Source organism: Hemiscyllium ocellatum, chromosome 33 (genome assembly GCF_020745735.1).
Source record: "Hemiscyllium ocellatum isolate sHemOce1 chromosome 33, sHemOce1.pat.X.cur, whole genome shotgun sequence".
In the NCBI taxonomy this organism is placed as follows: Eukaryota; Metazoa; Chordata; class Chondrichthyes; order Orectolobiformes; family Hemiscylliidae; genus Hemiscyllium; species Hemiscyllium ocellatum.
In genome coordinates, this window is record NC_083433.1 from 3,190,505 (window position 1) to 3,209,195 (window position 18,691).

Here is an 18,691-nt window from a genome sequence, read left to right on the forward strand (position 1 = left end):
TTAAACTTATGCCATTTAGTTCTGGATTTGCCTACCCTGGGAAAACGACGTTGGCAACGCACCATTCTGATATCTCTCTGTTGGCCACAGAAACATTTATCTGTGCCCCTAACTGGAGAGTCCCCTGTCACCATCAATTGCTTAGACCCTGAAATATCCCTTATCACAGCCTTGAGCCAGTCACAGTACCAGTAACCTGGCTGTCAGTGCCACATTCTGCCAAGACTCCATTACTCGCTACATTTTCCAAAACAGTATCCCTGTTTGAGATGGGGATAGTAACAGGAGACTCTTGTATTACCTGCCTCCATTTCCTACCTTTCCCAGAGGTAACCCATTAACTGACTGTGTCTGCAGTTCCTCCATCTTTCTGAAACTGCCATCCACCACAGCCCTGGTTCGAGTAAAATTCCTCCTTGCCTCTAACTGCTGCTCCAAACGGTCCACATGATCTGATAGGATTCGCAACCAAACACACTTTCTGCAGATGTAATATGTTGAAATTCTTCCTAATCTCCCACATCTGACAGAAGGAAGACATCACTCTACTAGAGGCTGTCCCTGCACCTTAACATTCGCCGGACCGAGAACCAAGCACTTCTGGTTCAGAACAGCAATGGTGAGCTTCACTTTGTCTGAGAGGGCGGGCACATCCTTCTTGCATGTGAAAGGTGGCACTTCAGACACTGTAGCACTCTCTCAGTGTCACTTTGGAGTGTCTGCCTGGATTGTTAGCAGACAGCAAACACATGCCCTGCTGAGGAATGTGAGCAGCTCAGAATTCCAGAGAGTGGGAGTGAGGAAGCTGTGACATTGACATTGCAATTTCCAGGTGGAAGGGTTAGTGCCTTCATACAGTTATTGTGGTTTATAACCCACTGTGGAAAACCAATAAAACTTAATTAACTGAAGATCCAGCTCATAATTCCTCCTTAGACTGGTGAAGGTGGAGGGTTTATATTTGTGCAAACCTTCACTTTTTTGTTTCTCTTCACTCTTCCTTCCCCTCATCTCATCAGTGTTGCTGAACCCCAGCTTCACAGTTTATCTGTCTTCACATCTCCAGAATATTGTCCGAATGCTCACTCTGATGGTGTGATACTAACAAACTGTTAAAGCGAAGGAACTTACAAAGCTGAGTCTTGTTCAGCAACATTGAGGAGTCTCCGGAACTCTGCAGTGAGATCCCTCAATAAACTGTCTCCAGCCCAACTCCCCACAGAGTGGTTCTGTCATTCAGAGATTCTGAGAACAGTTGGAGCCCTCCCTCCTTCCATCACGGTTTTGCCACCCCCACAGCCCTTTCGCAAAGGGTTAGTAGTGCAGGAAGCTGTAAGAAGGGCCCCTCAGAAAGGCAGTTATTGCATCTTGTGAATGCAGAGTACAAGAAGACAATGTGATAGCAACAGTAAACAGCAACACAGTAGTGGGCGGCACGGTGGCACAGTGGTTAGCACTGCTGCCTCACAGCGCCAGAGACCCGGGTTCAATTCCCGCCTCAGGCGACTGACTGTGTGGAGTTTGCACGTTCTCCCCGTGTCTGCGTGGGTTGCCTCCGGGTGCTCCAGTTTCCTCCCACAGTCACAAAGATGTGCGGGTCAGGTGAACTGGCCATGCTAAATTGCCTGTAGTGTTAGGTAAGGGGTAAATGTAGGGGTATGGGTGAGTTGCGGGTCGGTGTGGACTTGTTGGGCCGAAGGGCCTGTTTCCACACTGTAAGTAATCTAATCTAAATCATTTAGGGCTAAAACTGAAGCACTTTTCAAACTGGGGGTATTTGTTTATTTATTTATCCATGGGATGTGAGCATCGCTACCTAGGTCAGCATGTATTCCTAATTGCCCACAGGGCAGTTAAGAATGAACCCCATTGCTGTGGGTCTGGAGTCACATGTAGGCTGGTAAGGATGGCAGTTTCCTTCCTGTGAGGTGTTAGTGAGCCAGATGGGCTTTTCTGACAATCAGCAATGGTCAGTTCCGTGGATGCAAATGCAGCAAAATCTGGTTTAAAATGGGGGCAAATAAACAAATTCAAGACAGGTTTATGCAGTCAGTGTAATCCTTTGTAGAGCAAGGTTCTCCGCCGGGCCCAGCACACTGTCTGAGGTTAATGGGGCCTCCCTGGGGTTCGATGGCCAAGGTGGGTCATGTTGTTGGAGACCGATCGTCCCAACCCCAGGGCGTAACGTAAGAAGAAAGGAAACAGGAGCAGGCCCATTCAGACCAAGCTGCGGTGCAGTCAGATCATGACTGCAAAGGGAAGATATGGAGGTAAACACAATGGCTGCAGATGCTGGAAACCAGATTCTGGATCAGTGGTGCTGGAAGAGCACAGCAGTTCAGGCAGCATCCGAGGAGGTGGAGGCTGGTGCAATTACAATATTTAAAAGGCATCTGGATGGTTTTATGAATAGGAAGGGTTTTGAGGGGTGTGTGCCAAGTACTGGTACATAGAACATAGAACATAGAAAAATACAGCACAGTACAGGCCCTTCGGCCCTCGATGTTGCGCCGATCCAAGCCCACCTAACCTACACTAGCCCACTTTCCTCCATATGCCTATCCAATGCCCGTTTAAATGCCCATAAAGAGGGAGAGTTCACCACTGTTACTGGCAGGGCATTCCATGAACTCACGACTCGCTGAGTAAAGAATCTACCCCTAACATCTGTCCTATACCTACCACCGCTTAATTTAAAGCTATGCCCCCTCATAATAGCTGACTCCATACAGGGTAATTGGGACTCCAGATTAAGTTGGGCCGAAGGGTCTATTTCCATGCTGTCCATGTCTACGACTGCCCTTGAGCTCCATCTTGCTGCCCCTTCACCATAGCCTCGATTCCCTGAGAAACCCAAAATATCTCATCCTAGCCTCAGAAATGGAGCATCCGTAACCCTTGAGGGAATTCCAAAAATTCACAATGTTTTGAATGAAAAATTGCCCCTCATCATATTCCCAAATAATTGCCCTTATCCTGAGACTGTGACCCCTCACCCACCCTGTGCTTTTGAGTGCCCACTCGGAGGGAAGCAACCCTTCAGGGTCTACCCTGTCAAACCCCTTCAGAACCGTTCAGTGAGACCACCCCTCACTCTTCGAAACATCAGGAAATCCCAGCCTAGTGTTGTTGCATGTTTTTCAGGGTACATATTTCTAATCAACCTGTTCAGAAATGATGGCCTTCTGGCTCAGAGATAGGGACACTGCCATTACATCACAAGAACTTCACAAAGTTAGTACAAATATTGATATTTTCTGTTCAGAGATGTAATGACACATGGGAGCTGGAGCAGGTGATACTTGAACATTTACAAGATGCACTGCAGGAATTCACCAGAGCTCCTTCGACGATTCACCAAAGCTGCAGACTTTACCTTCTAGTAGGACAAGGGGAGCTGATATATGGGAACACCACCCGCTGCAAGTTTCCCCAAGTCACTCACAAATATACCGTTGTTCCTTCAGTGTCACTGGGTCAAAATCCCAGAACTCCCTCTCTAAGGCAGTTTTGGTCAACTTACAGGAAATTGGACTGCAGCGGTTCAAAAAGACAGCTCACCCCCACCTTCTCAAGGGGCAACTAGGGACGGATATCAAACACTGACCAAGCAGCGATGGTCACATCCTGAGAACCAATACAGGGGTACATGTCTATACATGGTTTACATGTCTGTAGAAGGGTATGTGTTGGTACATGGGTACATGTCTGTTCATGGTTTACATGTCTGTACAGGGGTACGTGTTGGTACATGGGTCCATGTCTGTACATGGTTTACATGTCTGTAGAAGGATATGTGTTGGTACATGGGTACATGTCTGTTCATGGTTTACATGTCTGTACAGGGGTATAGGTCTGTACATGGTTTACATGTCCGTACATGGTTTACATGTCTGTACATGGTTTACATGTCTGTACATGGGTACATGTCTGTACATGGTTTACATGTCTGTGCAGGGGTATAGGTCTGTACATGGTTTACATGTCTGTACATGGTTTACATGTCTGTACATGGGTACATGTCTGTACATGGTTTACATGTCTGTGCAGGGGTATAGGTCTGTACATGGTTTACATGTCTGTACATGGGTACATGTCTGTACAGGGGTATAGGTCTGTACATGGTTTACATGTCTATACATGGGTACATGTCCGTACATGGTTTACATGTCTGTACAAATGTGTCATGTAAAATTTATCTTATTTTTCAAATATACCAAATCTGAAAATTTGCAGTCATCAAATGTACCCCTAGACATTGATACTGTGTTGTGGTCTCCTTTAAGAACCCATTAACCTCCGTGTCCAGCCCTCCTTGTTTCAGAATGCATGTCATTTTCACATTCTGCTTCTGATCATGAAGTGCAGCATTTTAATAACTCTCTATCTTGCCCTGCCTCTATCCTCACTTTCATCTCTCTCTCTCTCTATATTTCTGCCACCCACAGAATATTTACATAAGAACTGGCAAAAAAAACCGTAGGGTGGGGGGTGGGAGGTGTGTGGGGGGGTGGGGTGTGGAATCATGTTCTTTGTTTCCTGTCTCCCTCCTGCCTCAGTCTCTCTGTTGGATTGTTCTTGTGATAATATGGACAGGAACATTCTGGAAGACAGATTTATGAAGGACCTGTCCTACAGGAGGTGATTGACAGATGGGATTGTGCTGTTGGAGAGAGGGGGGATGGAGGGGGTCACTACGCTGGAAGATCATTCTGCCCTTGATGCCAACTTGCTAACAAAGTCCCGTCCGTTGGGTGTATCACAGAGTCAGAGGATCAGACAGCACAGAAGAGGCCCTTTGGCCCATTGAGTCTGTACCACCAATCTAGCTAAACTAGCCCCACTTTCCCACGCTAAGCCCATAGTTCTGACTGTTATAACACCTCAAGTGGCTCATCCAAGCACTGTTTAGGGGTTGTGAGGTTTCCCGCTTCAATTCCCACCCACCCCACCACCCTTCCCCCCTCCAACTGACAGCACATTCCAGACCCACACCACCCTCTGGGTGAAACCATCCTCAAACCCCCCCTCTAACCCTCCTGCCTTTCACCTTAAATGTATGTCCTCTTCTGATTGATCAGCTGCGTTTACTCCCCCTCAGTCCATGTCCCTCATAATCTTACACACCTCTATCAGCTGTCTCTCCTCCAAAGGAAACAACCTGTGTTTATCCAGCCCCCACTCATCACTGAACTGCTCCATTCCAACCAGCATCTTAGGGAATCTTCGCTGCACCCCCTTCCAGAGCAATCACCATCCTTCCTACAACACGGAGACCAGAACTGTGGTCTAACCAAAGTCCTCCAACATAACCTCACTGCTTTTATAATCAATAGCAAGACTGAGAAAGGCAAGAGTCCCTTATGGATTCTTAACTCCCCTGCTAACCAGCTCTACCACCTTCAGGCCAATGCCCCCCTTGTCCTCTCAGCCGCCCAGTGCCTTGCCATTCATTGGGCACCTCCTTATCTTCGATCGATGGTCCTACTCCGCTGATGTCACACTGAGAATCTGCACAGAAACTCTGCACCACCTTGATTACTGCTCTGGGAATTGCCGAAGTGATGATAATAAAGAAATAAAACTAGCCTTTGGTTTCAGGTTGAGCAAGAAGTTCATTTCTACCAAACGTTTCACATCCTCACAATCCATAAATTACTTTTGCAGAGCATCATCTGTTGTACCGAAGGGAAAAATGAAGCAAATCTGCACACAGCAAGATCCCACAGACCAGGAAGTGGACAATCAGCACATCACCCACTTGGCAACGTTTACAGAGTCAAACACAGGGGTTAACAGCCCCTTCAGAGAGAACTATCCATGCTTTTTCATGTCAAGCTGAAGGGGCAGATGAGGTGGGGATATATCACAGTAACTACCCTCTGACAGCATGGTGTTCCCTCAGCACTGACCCACCGATAGTGTGGCACCAGCTCAGCATTGACCCTTTGAAAATGCGGCACTCCAACAGCACTGATCCTCTGACAGTGCGGCACTCCCTCAGCATTGACCCTTTGACAATGCGGCACTCCAACAGCACTGACCCTCTGACAGCGCAGCATTCCTTCAGCACTGACTCCCTGACAGTGCGGCACTCCCTCAGCACTGACCCTTTGACAATACAGCGCTCCATCAGCACTGACCCTCCAACAGTGCAGCACTCCATCAGCACTGACCCTTTGACAATGCGGCACTCCCTCAGCACTGACCTTCTGAGAGTGTGCCACTCCCGTAGCACTGACTCTCTGACAGTGCGGCACTCCCTCAGCACTGACCCTCTGACAGAGCAGCATTCCCTCAGCACTGACCCTCCGACAGTGCGGTGCTCCCTCAGCACTGACCCTCCAACAGTGCGGCGCTCCCTCAGCACTGACCCTCCGACAGTGCAGCACTCCCTCAGCACTGACCCTCCAACAGTGCGGCACTCCCTCGGCACTGACTGTCTGACAGTGCGGCATTCCCACAGCACTGATTCCCTGACAGTTCGACACTCCCTCAGCATTGATCCTGCAACAGTGCGGCACTCCCTCAGTACTAACCCTCCGACAGTGCGGCACTCCCTCAGCACAGACCCTCCGACAGTGCGGCACTCTCTCAGTACTGACCCTTCGACAGTGCAGCGCTCCCTCAGCACTGACCCTCCGACAGTGCGGCACTCCCTCAGCATTGACCCTCTGACAGTGCGGCACTCTCTCAGCACAGACCCTCCGATAGTGCGGCACTCCCTCAGTACTGACCCTCTGACAGTACGACACTCCCTCAGCACTGACCCTCCGACAGGGCAGCACTCCCTCAATATAGTCGTTTCTGATATAACGTGATAATTCTGATCTCTTGCGATCTCATGTTATCAGAAAATTGTGCAATAGCTGCGCCATTTTAATCAACAGGGTTGGAATCTCCTTATACCCAGAGCAGATAAGGAAGGTTCACATTCAATGAATAACGGTCTGAATTCTTCAATTACGTTATCGTCAATTCACGTTGAAGAAACCCGTGTTACAGCAGAACTGACTGTACTGACCTTCTGATGTCCCTTTGATGCTGAGTCTTTGTCTCCACGAAGACAATGTGACTGTTTCTGTGACAGATTTGGTCCTGAACTTCCAAGGTGTAGATCCTTCTAGTAATGATCATGTCTGTTTCCTCCAGTGTTTGCTCTCTCACCACCTGCCCATTCTGGTCGCTCTATATCCCATCCCACTCTATTGAAACCCAAGCCATCTGCATACGTTTCAATTCACCTTATCATCTTGCCATCTTCGGGATGTGTCTAAGTGGAGCGCCAGGACTCTCTGCTCAAGGGAACTGCAATTTATGGCCCACTCGCCTTTTTTTTATTCGCTTCCAAAAGGGAATAGCTTTTTCCCTTCTGCATAAAACTCCACTGGACACATTCCTGCCCTGTTCACTGTTCTGGCCAGGTCATCCTGAAATTTAAACTACCTTCATCACGATCTCCATCATGCCAGGTTACCTATCTCTTGCAATGTTTATAATGCTGCTCCCTACGCTCAGGTCTAGGTTAGTTATTATACTTAAGGAGTCTGTATAATCCAAGCGTAGTATTTACCATGTGTAATATTTACACTATTTTCAATGTGTTGCATTTACTCTCATTAATTACTCACTAAGTTTTCACAGTGACACAACAAAAGCCTGAGAAGCTGTTACGGCTGGATGTGGAAGGTACAATTGATTATCTAAACATGTTACTGCTTTCTTTGAGGTTCCTGTGGTCATCCATTTAAATGAACTCTGTTTCTGTCCAGGAAGTTTTGACGATGCAGCATCCTGGCTCTGGGAGGCGAGTGGGGCGTGCTCCTCAATGTGAGGATTTCTGGAGCTGCCTGGAGTGAGGTTAATTCTCTCAGGGAAAGGATTTTAACTTGCTGTTTAGTTCCACCCTCCCCTGCTGGTGTTAATTTTCTTCCTGGCATTTGTGTGAGAAATTGGTGATTCAAATGTCCACGCCTCTTAATCATCGAGAATTTGAGACGGGAGGGAGGGATTTTAACTGCTAAATCTATCCCTTCCCTTTGTTCATCACCAATTTCAGTTCCAATCCTAACCCTATCATTGTTGAACACGTTGATCTACATGTTCCTGATGAAGGGCTTTTGCCCGAAACGTCGATTCTCCTGCTCCTGGGATGCTGCCTGACCTGCTGTACTTTTCCAGCACCACTCTAATCGAGACTCTGATCTCCAGCATCTGCAGTCCTCATTTTCACCTGTGTTCCCCTCACAGCCCATCACAGTGACTTGTACCTTCCAATCCCTTTTGTCACTGTCTAGAGACATTAACAATGGGACCAACTCACTGCAGCTCCTTGATGCACATTTCCCTTAAAACATGGAGATGTTTGGAGCACAGAGTCATGGCCCCAGTTGCAAAAACCCTGCCTCGTATTATCACAGGGTTTAGAAGATTGAAGGGTGATTTAACCAAGGATTTAATCTAATAAAGGCATTCGATCAAGTGGAAATGGGCAAACTATTGCCTCTGGTCAAGGATTCAAGAACTAGAAAGCTGAACCTTAAAACTAGAACTCGGAATGTGATCAGGAAACACTTAAAAGCATTGAGGATGGCAACAATCCATCTCTGTGTTGACCAAGGAATAGGGCAGCACAGTGGCTCAGTGGTTAGCACTGTTGCCTCCCAGCGCCAGGGACCCAGGTTTGATTCCACCCTCTGGTAACTGTCTGTGTGGAGTTTGCACATTCTCCCTGTGTCTGTGTGGGTTTCCTCCAGGTGCTCCAGTTTCATCCCACAGTCCAAAGATATACAGGATAGGGTGGGTTTGCCATGGAAAATTGCCCATTGTGTCCAGGGATGTGCAGGCTAGGTGGGTTAGCCATGAAAAATGATGGTTACAGGGATAGGGAAGGGTATGGTGGGTGGGATGCTGTTTGGAGGGTCAATTTGGACACAATGAGTCAAATGGCCTGTTTCCACTCTGTATGATTCTAAGATGTCTGTAAAATAGTGAATGCGTTTGATGATGGAGGCATATAGAGAGACTGTTTGTGGGGAAATCCAATTCTGGGATCAAATAAGTGTGAAAGAATTATTAATGAATTCGGGAGAGATCTCTTCTCCCAGAACGGGAATGCTGAGGGTCAATCTAGAGCAGCACACAAAAACGGGAACTGCTGGAGAAACTCAGCAGGTCTGGGCAGCACCTGACGAGAGAGAAACGAAGTTAATATTTCCAGTCCAGTGAGCCTTCCTGCCTTTGCTTGTGTATGGGGACAAAACAGCTTCAGCATCTGTGGTTCATTGTTTTATTTCACTCAGTAGATCTTCACGAGTTGAGGATATCAAGAGTTGTGGGACAAAGGTGGGGAAAGACGCGATTTGATTGAAAGGTGAAGCTGGTACGAGACATTGCTCAGCCTCCTCTGACTCCTGCTCCTACTTCCCCGTCAATTCTCACTGCCCAACGTTACATGCTTGGGCCAGGTTCTGGACGGCTGGATTCTGATGAATGTGAGACCAGACACCAGAACAAGGAGGGAGGGAGGGGAGGGGTGTAGTTAATGACAAAGAATTGAAATGAGAAGTCTTAGAGCTGCATAGCATGGACACAGACCCTTTGGTCTAACTTGTCCATGCTGACCAGATATCCAAAATTAATCCAGTCCCATTTACCAGCATTTGGCCCATATTCCTTGAAAAGACCACAATGAGCACAGCTCACTTGGGGAGCAAAGAAAACCCATTGAAAGCCTGAAATATAAACTGTCCTTTCTGAGATCCACGAGCATACAGAGTTACAGTGAAATCTCTGAAATAAATTGAAGTAAGGAACGATAAAAACATGTCAACTCCTTATGATGAAAATGAAAAAAAATGGCAAACAGAAAAAATTTGTTCCATCAAGTAGATTTTTAAAATATGTTTGCATGCATTTTAAAACTATCAACGGTGAACATATCCAGTCAGGATCTATCTTTTTTTAAATAACTTGTGGGATATGAGTGTCCCTAGTTGCCCCTTGAGAAGGTGGGGGTGAGTTGCCTGCTTGAACCACTGCAGTCCATGTGCTGTAGGTTGACCCACAATGCCCTGAGGGAGGGCATTCCAGGATTTTGACCCAGTGGGCGATATATTTCCAAGTCGGGATGGTGAGTGGCTCAGAGGGGAACTTGCAGGGGGTGGTGTTCCCATGTATCTGCTGCTCTTGTCCTTCCAGATGATCATTAGATGGTTGGTGTAAGTTGACTTTCTCCAGACTGTGATTGGAGGCTGGTTGGCCTGACGGGATTGTTGTGAAGTATGGGCAAGTACATGAGAGACTATCAGTTCAAATCCCACCACAGAAAATTGAGAAATCTTACCCCACTGTAATCTCCCCCACTCCTACACACTTTAATATTCCACCCAGCGTTATCCCAATCTTTTGTTTACTCTCCTTACCCTGCAACATGTCTCTCCACTGAAATCCCACTCTCCCTTCTGCAGAAACACAGAAACACAAATATTGATCTTGTATTAACTCATTATAAACTCCTCCAATGTAGCAGACAGGACATTAAACAGGTTTCTGAACAAGTCTGGCCAACATTGAAAATATTAGCCCAAAACATGTTTTTGAGATCCCTTTGAGTTAATGAACTCAGAGAGCAGCAATCCTGCTTTTCACTCATCATTCAGAGAAGGCCACACAAAGAGTCCTAGACTCATAGAGCAGGACAGAAACAGACCCTTCGGTCCAAGCCGTCCATGCCGACTAGATATCCCAACCCAATCTAGTCCCACCTGCCAGCACTTGGCCCATATCCCTCTAAACCCTTCTTATTCATATAGCTGTCCAAATGCCTTTTAAATGTTGTAATTGTACCATCCTCCACCACTTCCTCTGGCAGCTCATTCCAAACACGTACCATCCTCTGCATGAAAAAACTGCCCCTTAGGTCTCTTTTATATCTTTCCCCTCTCACCCTAAACCTATGCCCTTTAGTTCTGGACTCCCCCACTCTAGGGAAAAGACTTTGTCTGTTTACCCTATCCATGCCCCTTATGATTTTATAAAACTCTATAAGGCCACCCCTCAGCTTCTGACACTCCAGGGAAAACAGCCCCAGCCTGTTCAGCCTCTCCCTATAGCTCAAACCCTCAAACCCTGGCAACATCGTTGTAAATCTTTTCTGAACTCTTTCAAGTTTCACAACATTGGGCGGCACGGTGGCACAGTGGTTAGCACTGCTGCCTCACAGCGCCTGAGACCCGGGTTCAATTCCTGCCTCAGGTGACTGACTGTGTGGAGTTTGCACGTTCTCCCCGTGTCTGCGTGGGTTTCCTCCGGGTGCTCCGGTTTCCTCCCACAGTCCAAAGATGTGCGGGTCAGGTGAATTGGCCATGCTAAATTGCCCGTAGTGTTAGGTAAGGGGTAAATGTATGGGTGGGTTGCGCTTCGGCGGGTCGGTGTGGACTTGTTGGGCCGAAGGGCCTGTTTCCACACTGTAAGTCTAATCTAATCTTTCTGATAGGAAGGAGACCAGAATTGTATGCAACATTCCAACAGTGGCGTAACATGTACAGGTGCAGCATGACCTCCCATCTCCCATCTCTCTAACCAATAAAGAGGTTACAGCAATTAAGAAAGGCTGAATGGACTGAGGTGTAAAATGATAAAGGTGTTTGATGGGACAGTCATGCAGGAAATGCTGGTATAGAATGCAATCTACAAACCTTGTCCTCTGAAATGGAATCAAATAAATTCAATTGGGAATTCAGGAGAAATCCAGAGAGTGGGGAGAATGTGAAATCTGTGACCATTGTAAGTGTTTGATGCATATAGCACAGATACATTTAAAGGTAACCTAAATAAACTCGCACAGGAGGTATAAATGGAAGGATATGCTGAGAGGATGATATCAGCAAGATAGGAGCAGGCTCTCGTAGAACAGAGACACCAATATGGATGAGCTGGGATTGAACAGTCTGTTGATGTGGTGCTGAAAATTCTACATAATCCGTGGCCACAGCAGAAAAAAATGACCCATATCTGGTCGACGCTCCTGACAATCTAAATTTGCTGCTAAGCAGAATGACTCCTCCTTTAGGAACTGCAGAGATTGAGAACTCGGCAAAGTTAGGAGTTGCTAAACACAATTGTGTCCTTGGAGAGAGTCTAACTGTGCTCCATGCTGTTATTTTCCGAATTCTCTTCGTAAGTACCTCACCCTGTCTGCTCATAGCAGGGAAACATGCCACCTCAATAGTTCTTGGAAATAAGATGTTGGTAATTTAAACGGGAGATTCAGATGACTTCACAAACCATGACAATGCATCTGAAGGAGGTCTTTAAAGTCACTTGAAGCCCAGGATTGAATTGCAAACCTAATTGCTTCCTTCCGCACAGACTCATCTCCCTCTCGGATATATAACAACTTCTGAAAACAATACTAATCATAACAGGCAGCTCCTTGGGGAGATTACTATTTGATCCCAGTAGCATTAGGCTACTTCAATATTGAAATTACTGTCTCCAGTTGAGGAGAACTCGATAGTAATCCAGGAATTTTACTTCTTTGCTGTGGGTTGACTGTAGAACATTTTGGTGGGATGACTGCGGTTGGCACAGAGAGTTTTTGAAGTGCACAGATGGACCAGGCCTGGCATTTCAGCCCATGTTTGATATCCATGGGACCGAATTGAGCATAGTTAGTCTTGAATTGGGAATGATGTTCAGAGCCAGCTGAACAACAGTCAGCTTGGAATACTGAAGGAGATGACACATTGATGCAGAATGGCTAATCAGAATTAGGGATCAGGGTAAAGTGGGCTTTATTAGACATAGAACATAGAACGTTACAGCGCAGTACAGGCCCTTCGGCCCTCAGTGTTGCGCCAACCTATGAAATTAATCTGTGCCTTTATCTTCCATTGTATCTCACCCAGGAATGCTTACGAGTCACAGGGAATGAGACTGATCCTATATATAACCTGCACCTGAGCTGGAACAGTATTTAATGTGTGTCTGCCCTGAGGGTGTTTGATGGGGCCATTATGGAGGGAGCTTTATTTTGCATTAAACCCTGTTCTGTACCTATCTAAGGAAAGACTTTGATGGGACAGGTTCATGGGAGCCTTATTCTATAGGTGGCCTGGACTGTATATGCCCTGGAAATGATTGATAAGGCAGTGTAGAGGGAACTTTATCTAACCCTGTGCTGTCCCCGTCCTGGGAGTGTTTGGTGGGGACAGTGTAGAGTGAACTTGGTTTTGTAGCTAATCCTATGCTGACCTTGTCCTGGGAGTGTTTTTGATGGGGGTCAGTGTAGAGAGAGCTTTACTCTGTATTTAACCCTGTGCTGTCCCTGTCCTGGGAGTGTTAGATGGGGGTCAGTGTAGAGAGAGCTTTACTCTGTATCTAACCCCGTGCTGTCCCTGTCCTGGGAGTGTTTGATGTTGGACAGTGTAAAGGAGGCTTTACTCTGCATCTAACCGTGTGCTGACCCTGTCCTGGGAGTGTTTGATGGGGGCAGTGTAGAGGGAGCTTTACTCTGTATCGAACCCCATGCTCTCCCTGTCCTGGGAGTGTATGATGGGGACAGTGTAGAGGGAGCTTTACTCTGTATTGAACCCCGTGCTCTCTGTCCTGGGAGTGTATGATGGGGACAGTGCAAAGGAGGCTTTACTCTGTAGCTAACCCTGTGCTGACCCTGTCTTGGGAGTGTATGATGGGGTCACTGTAGAGGGAGCTTTATTCTGTAGCTAACCCCGTGCAGTCCCTGTTTTGGGAGTGTCTGGTGCAAAGACTGATGTTAATGTTTGAAAGTTGCACTGTTCCTATCTGATGGAAGAGGGGAACAAATAATCCGAAGAATTTCTGAACAACCAAAGATAAATAACAACCAAGAACAAATAAAGAGATATCATGTATCCTGCATGTGTAAATTAAAATGTTTGTCAATGAATGTGGGCTGTCTACAGAGCTGACAATTATGGAGTTCCTTTCCAGTTAACCTGTGATTTGTAATACTATCGATAGTTACTCAGTCAGTGAATACCTGACTAAATTCACATTTGAAACTTTTATGACAAAATAAATTGTGCTACCTCCTCACCTCAGTCTCTGCCTTCTTTTCACTCCTTAAAACCAGCTTCTTTTGACCTGATATTTAGGCAGCACGTAGCAAACTTTCATCAGATACTTTCTGCAAAGCATCTTAGGACATTTAATCCTGGAGCATCGGAGGCTGAGGGGTGACCTTATCGAGGTTTACAAAATCATGGGGGCTATGGATAGGGTAAATAGACAACGTCTTTTCCCTGGTCTGTGGGAGTCCAAAACTAGACGACATAGATTTAGGGTGAGAGATTTAATTGGGATCTAAGGGGCAATTTTTTTCACACAGAGGGCGGTACGTGTATGGACTGAGCTGCCGGAGGGTGGAGGCTGGTACAATTACAACATTTAAAAGGCATCTGGATGGGTACATGAATAGGAAGGGTTTGGAGAGATATGGGCCAAGGGCTGGCAAATGGGACTAGATTCATTTAGGATATCTGATTGGCATGGACAAGTTAAACTGGAAGGGTCTGTTTTTGTGCTGTACATCTCTAAGGTGTGCTGTACATCTCTAGGGCACTATAACTATATCAAAGGTGCTATAGAAATGCAGCTTGTTATTGTTGTTATCCCAATACATTTTTCAGGATACATCCTCTTCCATGACTAAAAGCAATTTGCACTGCAATTTTCCATAGTTTTTCTGTTGAATTCGCGACAAGTAACGTAGAAAACAGCGATGAAATTAAATTCTTCCCTAGGTGCAATATTTTCATGAAAATCTGTTTTGTTTGAACCAAGGCAAAGTTCTTTCTTCCTTGAAACAAGCAGAGCAAAAAATCATTGAGGTAAGTCAGTAAAAACTGGACCCTGCTTCAGTATTTCCTGATGACCCTCTGTAAGTGGTAAGCACAAAGATAATTTATGCCATACCTGGGTTTGGAATTGGAGGTCAAGATCAGAGTGGTGCTGGAAAAGCACAGGAGGTCAGGCAGCATTCGAGGAGCAGGAAAATTGCGTTTGGGGCAAAAGCCATTTTTGATGAAGGGCTTTTGCCCAAAACATCGATTCTCCTGCTCCTCGGATGCTGCCTGAGCTGCTGTGCTTTTCCAGCACCACTCTAATCTAGACTCTGATTGCCAGCATCTGCAGTCATCAGTTTCTCCTTGGAATTGGAGGTACCTGGATTATGTTGAATGTGGCCCCATGCATAGCTGGGTTATATGTTGAGTTGTATATAATTTCATAGAATAGAATAGAATAGAATTTCATAGAATTTTATAGAATCCTTACAGCATGGAAGCAGACCATTCATTCTTCAGGTCCACACCTACCTTCTGCAGAGCATCCTCCAACACCACCACCCCCCCCCCCCCCCCGCCCACTATCCTGGCTGTGCATTTTCCATGGCTAACTCATCCAGTCTGCACATCCCTGGACACTATGGAACAATTTAGCATGGCCAATCCACCTGACCTGCACATCTTTGGACTGTGGGAGGAAACCCACGCAGACACGGGGAGAATGTGCAAACTCCACACAGACAGTCGCCCGAGGTGGGAATTGAACCCGGATCCCTGGTGCCATGAGGCAGCAGTACTAATGCCTCCTCCTTATTTACAAAGGTGATGACAAGATAAAAATGGCCCCAAAATGGTCACATAAAGGTGAAATCAACCACCCAGGACCATTGAGAGAGGGGAGTGAGGGGGGGGGGGGGGGGGGGTGGAGAGAGAAAGGTTATTCATGGGAAGTGGGCATTGTTTCCTAATTCCCACCTCTAGTTGCTAGGCCACTTCATTCACCATGCTGATGTGGGACTGGAGTCACATTTGGTGCCTGACAGGATAAAATTGGACATTTACCTTTCCAAGAGGACATCAGTTAGGTGCATATGACAATCTAGGAGAAAGTGAGGACTGCTGATGAAGATTCCTGATGAAGAGCTTATGCTCAAAATGTCGACTCTCCCACTCCGCGGATGCTGCCTGACTGGCTGTGCTTTCCCAGCACCACACTTTTGACCCCTGCTTATGACAATCTGACAGCTTCATGAGGTTACTGATCCCAACATTCTGGATCCAAACATTTTTAAAAAAAAATCAAATTGTCAAACTCCCTATTCTCAGTCTTTATTAGCTGCTTGTGTAGTGAATAAAGAAACCAGATCCGTCTTCAGCATTATGAACTTGAATGGTTTTTGTATTGTAATAGCAGTAATTGAGCTGTTGGAAATACAACCAGAAAGTGTTGGAGAAACTGAATGGGTCAGGCAGCACCTGTGGAGAAAGAAGCAGAGGTAACATGTTGAATCTGCTATGAATTCTTCAGAAGACAGTTGTTGGAAAGTTAGTTGCCAACGGTTCGAGCAGGAGCATGTTGAACAGAATTTGCACCCAAAACATTTCCTGATTTGCAGGAGCATGTTCCCAACTTTATAACTCCCGTCTATCAACATTTTCTTCACATCATTTCTCTCTTTGTTTAACAGCAAAGGAGCAGAAGAAGGCCATTCGGCCTCTCAAGCCTGCTCTTGTCATTTAACACCACGTTCTCTGAATGCTTTTTCCTTTGATCCCTCTTTGAGATAATAAATTCCACATTAGTCATTCCTGGTCAGTTTCTCCTGAACTCCCTATCAGATTTAGTAATTACAGGGTCATCCAGTATGGAAACAAATCCAAGCTGACCAGATATCCTACATTAATAAATCCTATTTGCTAGCATGTGGCCCATATCCCTCCAAACCCTTCCAATTCATATAACCATCCTGATGCCTTTTAAATGTTGTAACTGTACCAACCTCCACCACTTCCTCTGGCAGCTCATTCCATACACACACCATCTTCTGTGTGAAAAAGATCCCCCTTTTAAATCTTTCCCCTTTCACCATAAACTTATGCCCTCTAGTTTTGGCTCCTCCTATCCTACGGAAAAGACTATTTATCCTATCCATGCTCCTCATGATTTTATAAACCTCTATAAGATCATCCCTCAGCCTCCGACACTCCAGGGAAAACAGCCCCAGCCTGTTCAGCCTCTCCCTGTAGCTCAAACCTACCAACCCTGGCAACATCCTTGTAAACCTTACCTATTATTCTATGCTGGGTGCACCCACTCCCTCTGCCTACCTCACTCCCTTCTAGTTTTTGGTGGATTCTAGGGTAGATGAGTGCTTGTAACTGGGCACATGATTTTGTAAGTTATTTGGAACAATCCCTTCCACATGCTGATTTATGCTTCGCTTTGCCCGGAACCATGCGATTTTTTTTCCTCCTTTTTGTGTGTGTGTCTGTGTGTCTGTGTGTGTGTGTGTGTGAGAGAGAGAGCGGTCTAATTGCGATGTGAGAGAGCTGCATTGGGAGCTGTGGGCACGTACTGTTGGAGTGACGAGGAACGCTGGGGAGGAAGCGTAACGCCTCTTTTGTGCTCTGGAGCCTGGGAGCTGTTATTCTCAGGTACCGAGAGGAATCGAGGAAGGGAGAGGGAGAGAGAGAGAGAGAAAGGACGGGGAAAAGAAGAAGGTGAGGGGGAAGAAAGAAAACCTGGAGGGAGAGAGCCCAAGAATGAGCCCCAGTAGGTCGCCCTGACAATAACATGGTCTAAAAAGGAGCTGTCCATTTCAGCACCAGCATCTGGGCACTTCAAATGCCTTCACTCACCATGAACTGCAAGGCGCCCAGCCGCGCTCCTCTCCAACACTAACCTCAGCCAGAAAGAAATATCTGTCCATCCCAACCCCGTGCTTGTCAGAGGACTGCGAGGATTTCATGGCGTTGGGAGCACGGCTGGGTAACAGTGCTGAAGACGGCTGCGTTATATCTGGCTTGATTTGCCGAGACTCTGAACGGGAGCAGTTCCACGGACCCTCCTCCTCACTGCCATCGATCTTTTGAAAGCTCTCTCAAAAAATAGCCATCACTTATGGAAACTGGGGATCAGAATTTTAGAAAAAAGGATTAACTTATCTATTTTTGGGGCTTTTCTTTGTTTTTTTACTAAAACAAATTATAAATATATAGATATATATATAAACAGATATATTGGATTGTAACTGGAATCGATCCCGCCTTGCCCCCTTCTGTTGGGTCTGCATTCCCCCTTTTTGTTTCATTTTCGAAAGGGGGAAATCTTTTCTCAACTACCTGACAGAGAAAAGGAGAGACAGAGAGACAGAGAGAGAGAGAGAGAGAGAAAGTGTGTGTTGTGTGCTGGCTGTGAATATAATGAAGAATTATGGGGCTGTTTGATCGCGGTGTGCAGATGCTGCTGACCACGGTGGGGGCTTTCGCAGCCTTCAGTCTAATGACCATTGCTGTAGGGACGGACTATTGGCTTTACTCCAGAGGGGTTTGCAAAAGCAAGACGGTCAGTGAAAATGAAACCAGCAAGAAGAATGAAGAAGTGATGACCCACTCGGGATTGTGGAGAACCTGCTGTCTTGAAGGTATTTCACCCCTCCGCCTTCCTCCTCTCCTACACCCTTCCTTCCCCATTCAGTCCATCCCTCCACCTCTGTCTCCCCGTGTTTATTCTGTGTGAGTGATAGCTGAACATGGGATGAATAGCAAAACGGATGCTCTCAATGGTGCTGTTTGACGCACTCTGCTTCTCTCATTTACAGCATCCAAATTCCTGTTAACACGGGTCTGCAGCGAGATAACAT

The 18,691-nt window shown here is 46.3% G+C and overlaps 1 protein-coding gene across 1 annotated transcript in view; it reads left to right on the forward strand.

Annotated features, from left to right (window-relative positions):
- Window positions 1-18,261: 18,261 nt before the first annotated feature.
- cacng2a (calcium channel, voltage-dependent, gamma subunit 2a) overlaps window positions 18,262-18,691 on the forward strand; it is a 446,167-nt gene continuing 445,737 nt past the window's right edge. The window contains exon 1 of the mRNA XM_060849439.1: window positions 18,262-18,472. Within this exon, the coding sequence (XP_060705422.1) occupies window positions 18,262-18,472 (211 nt within the window). The remainder of the gene's footprint in view (window positions 18,473-18,691) is intronic.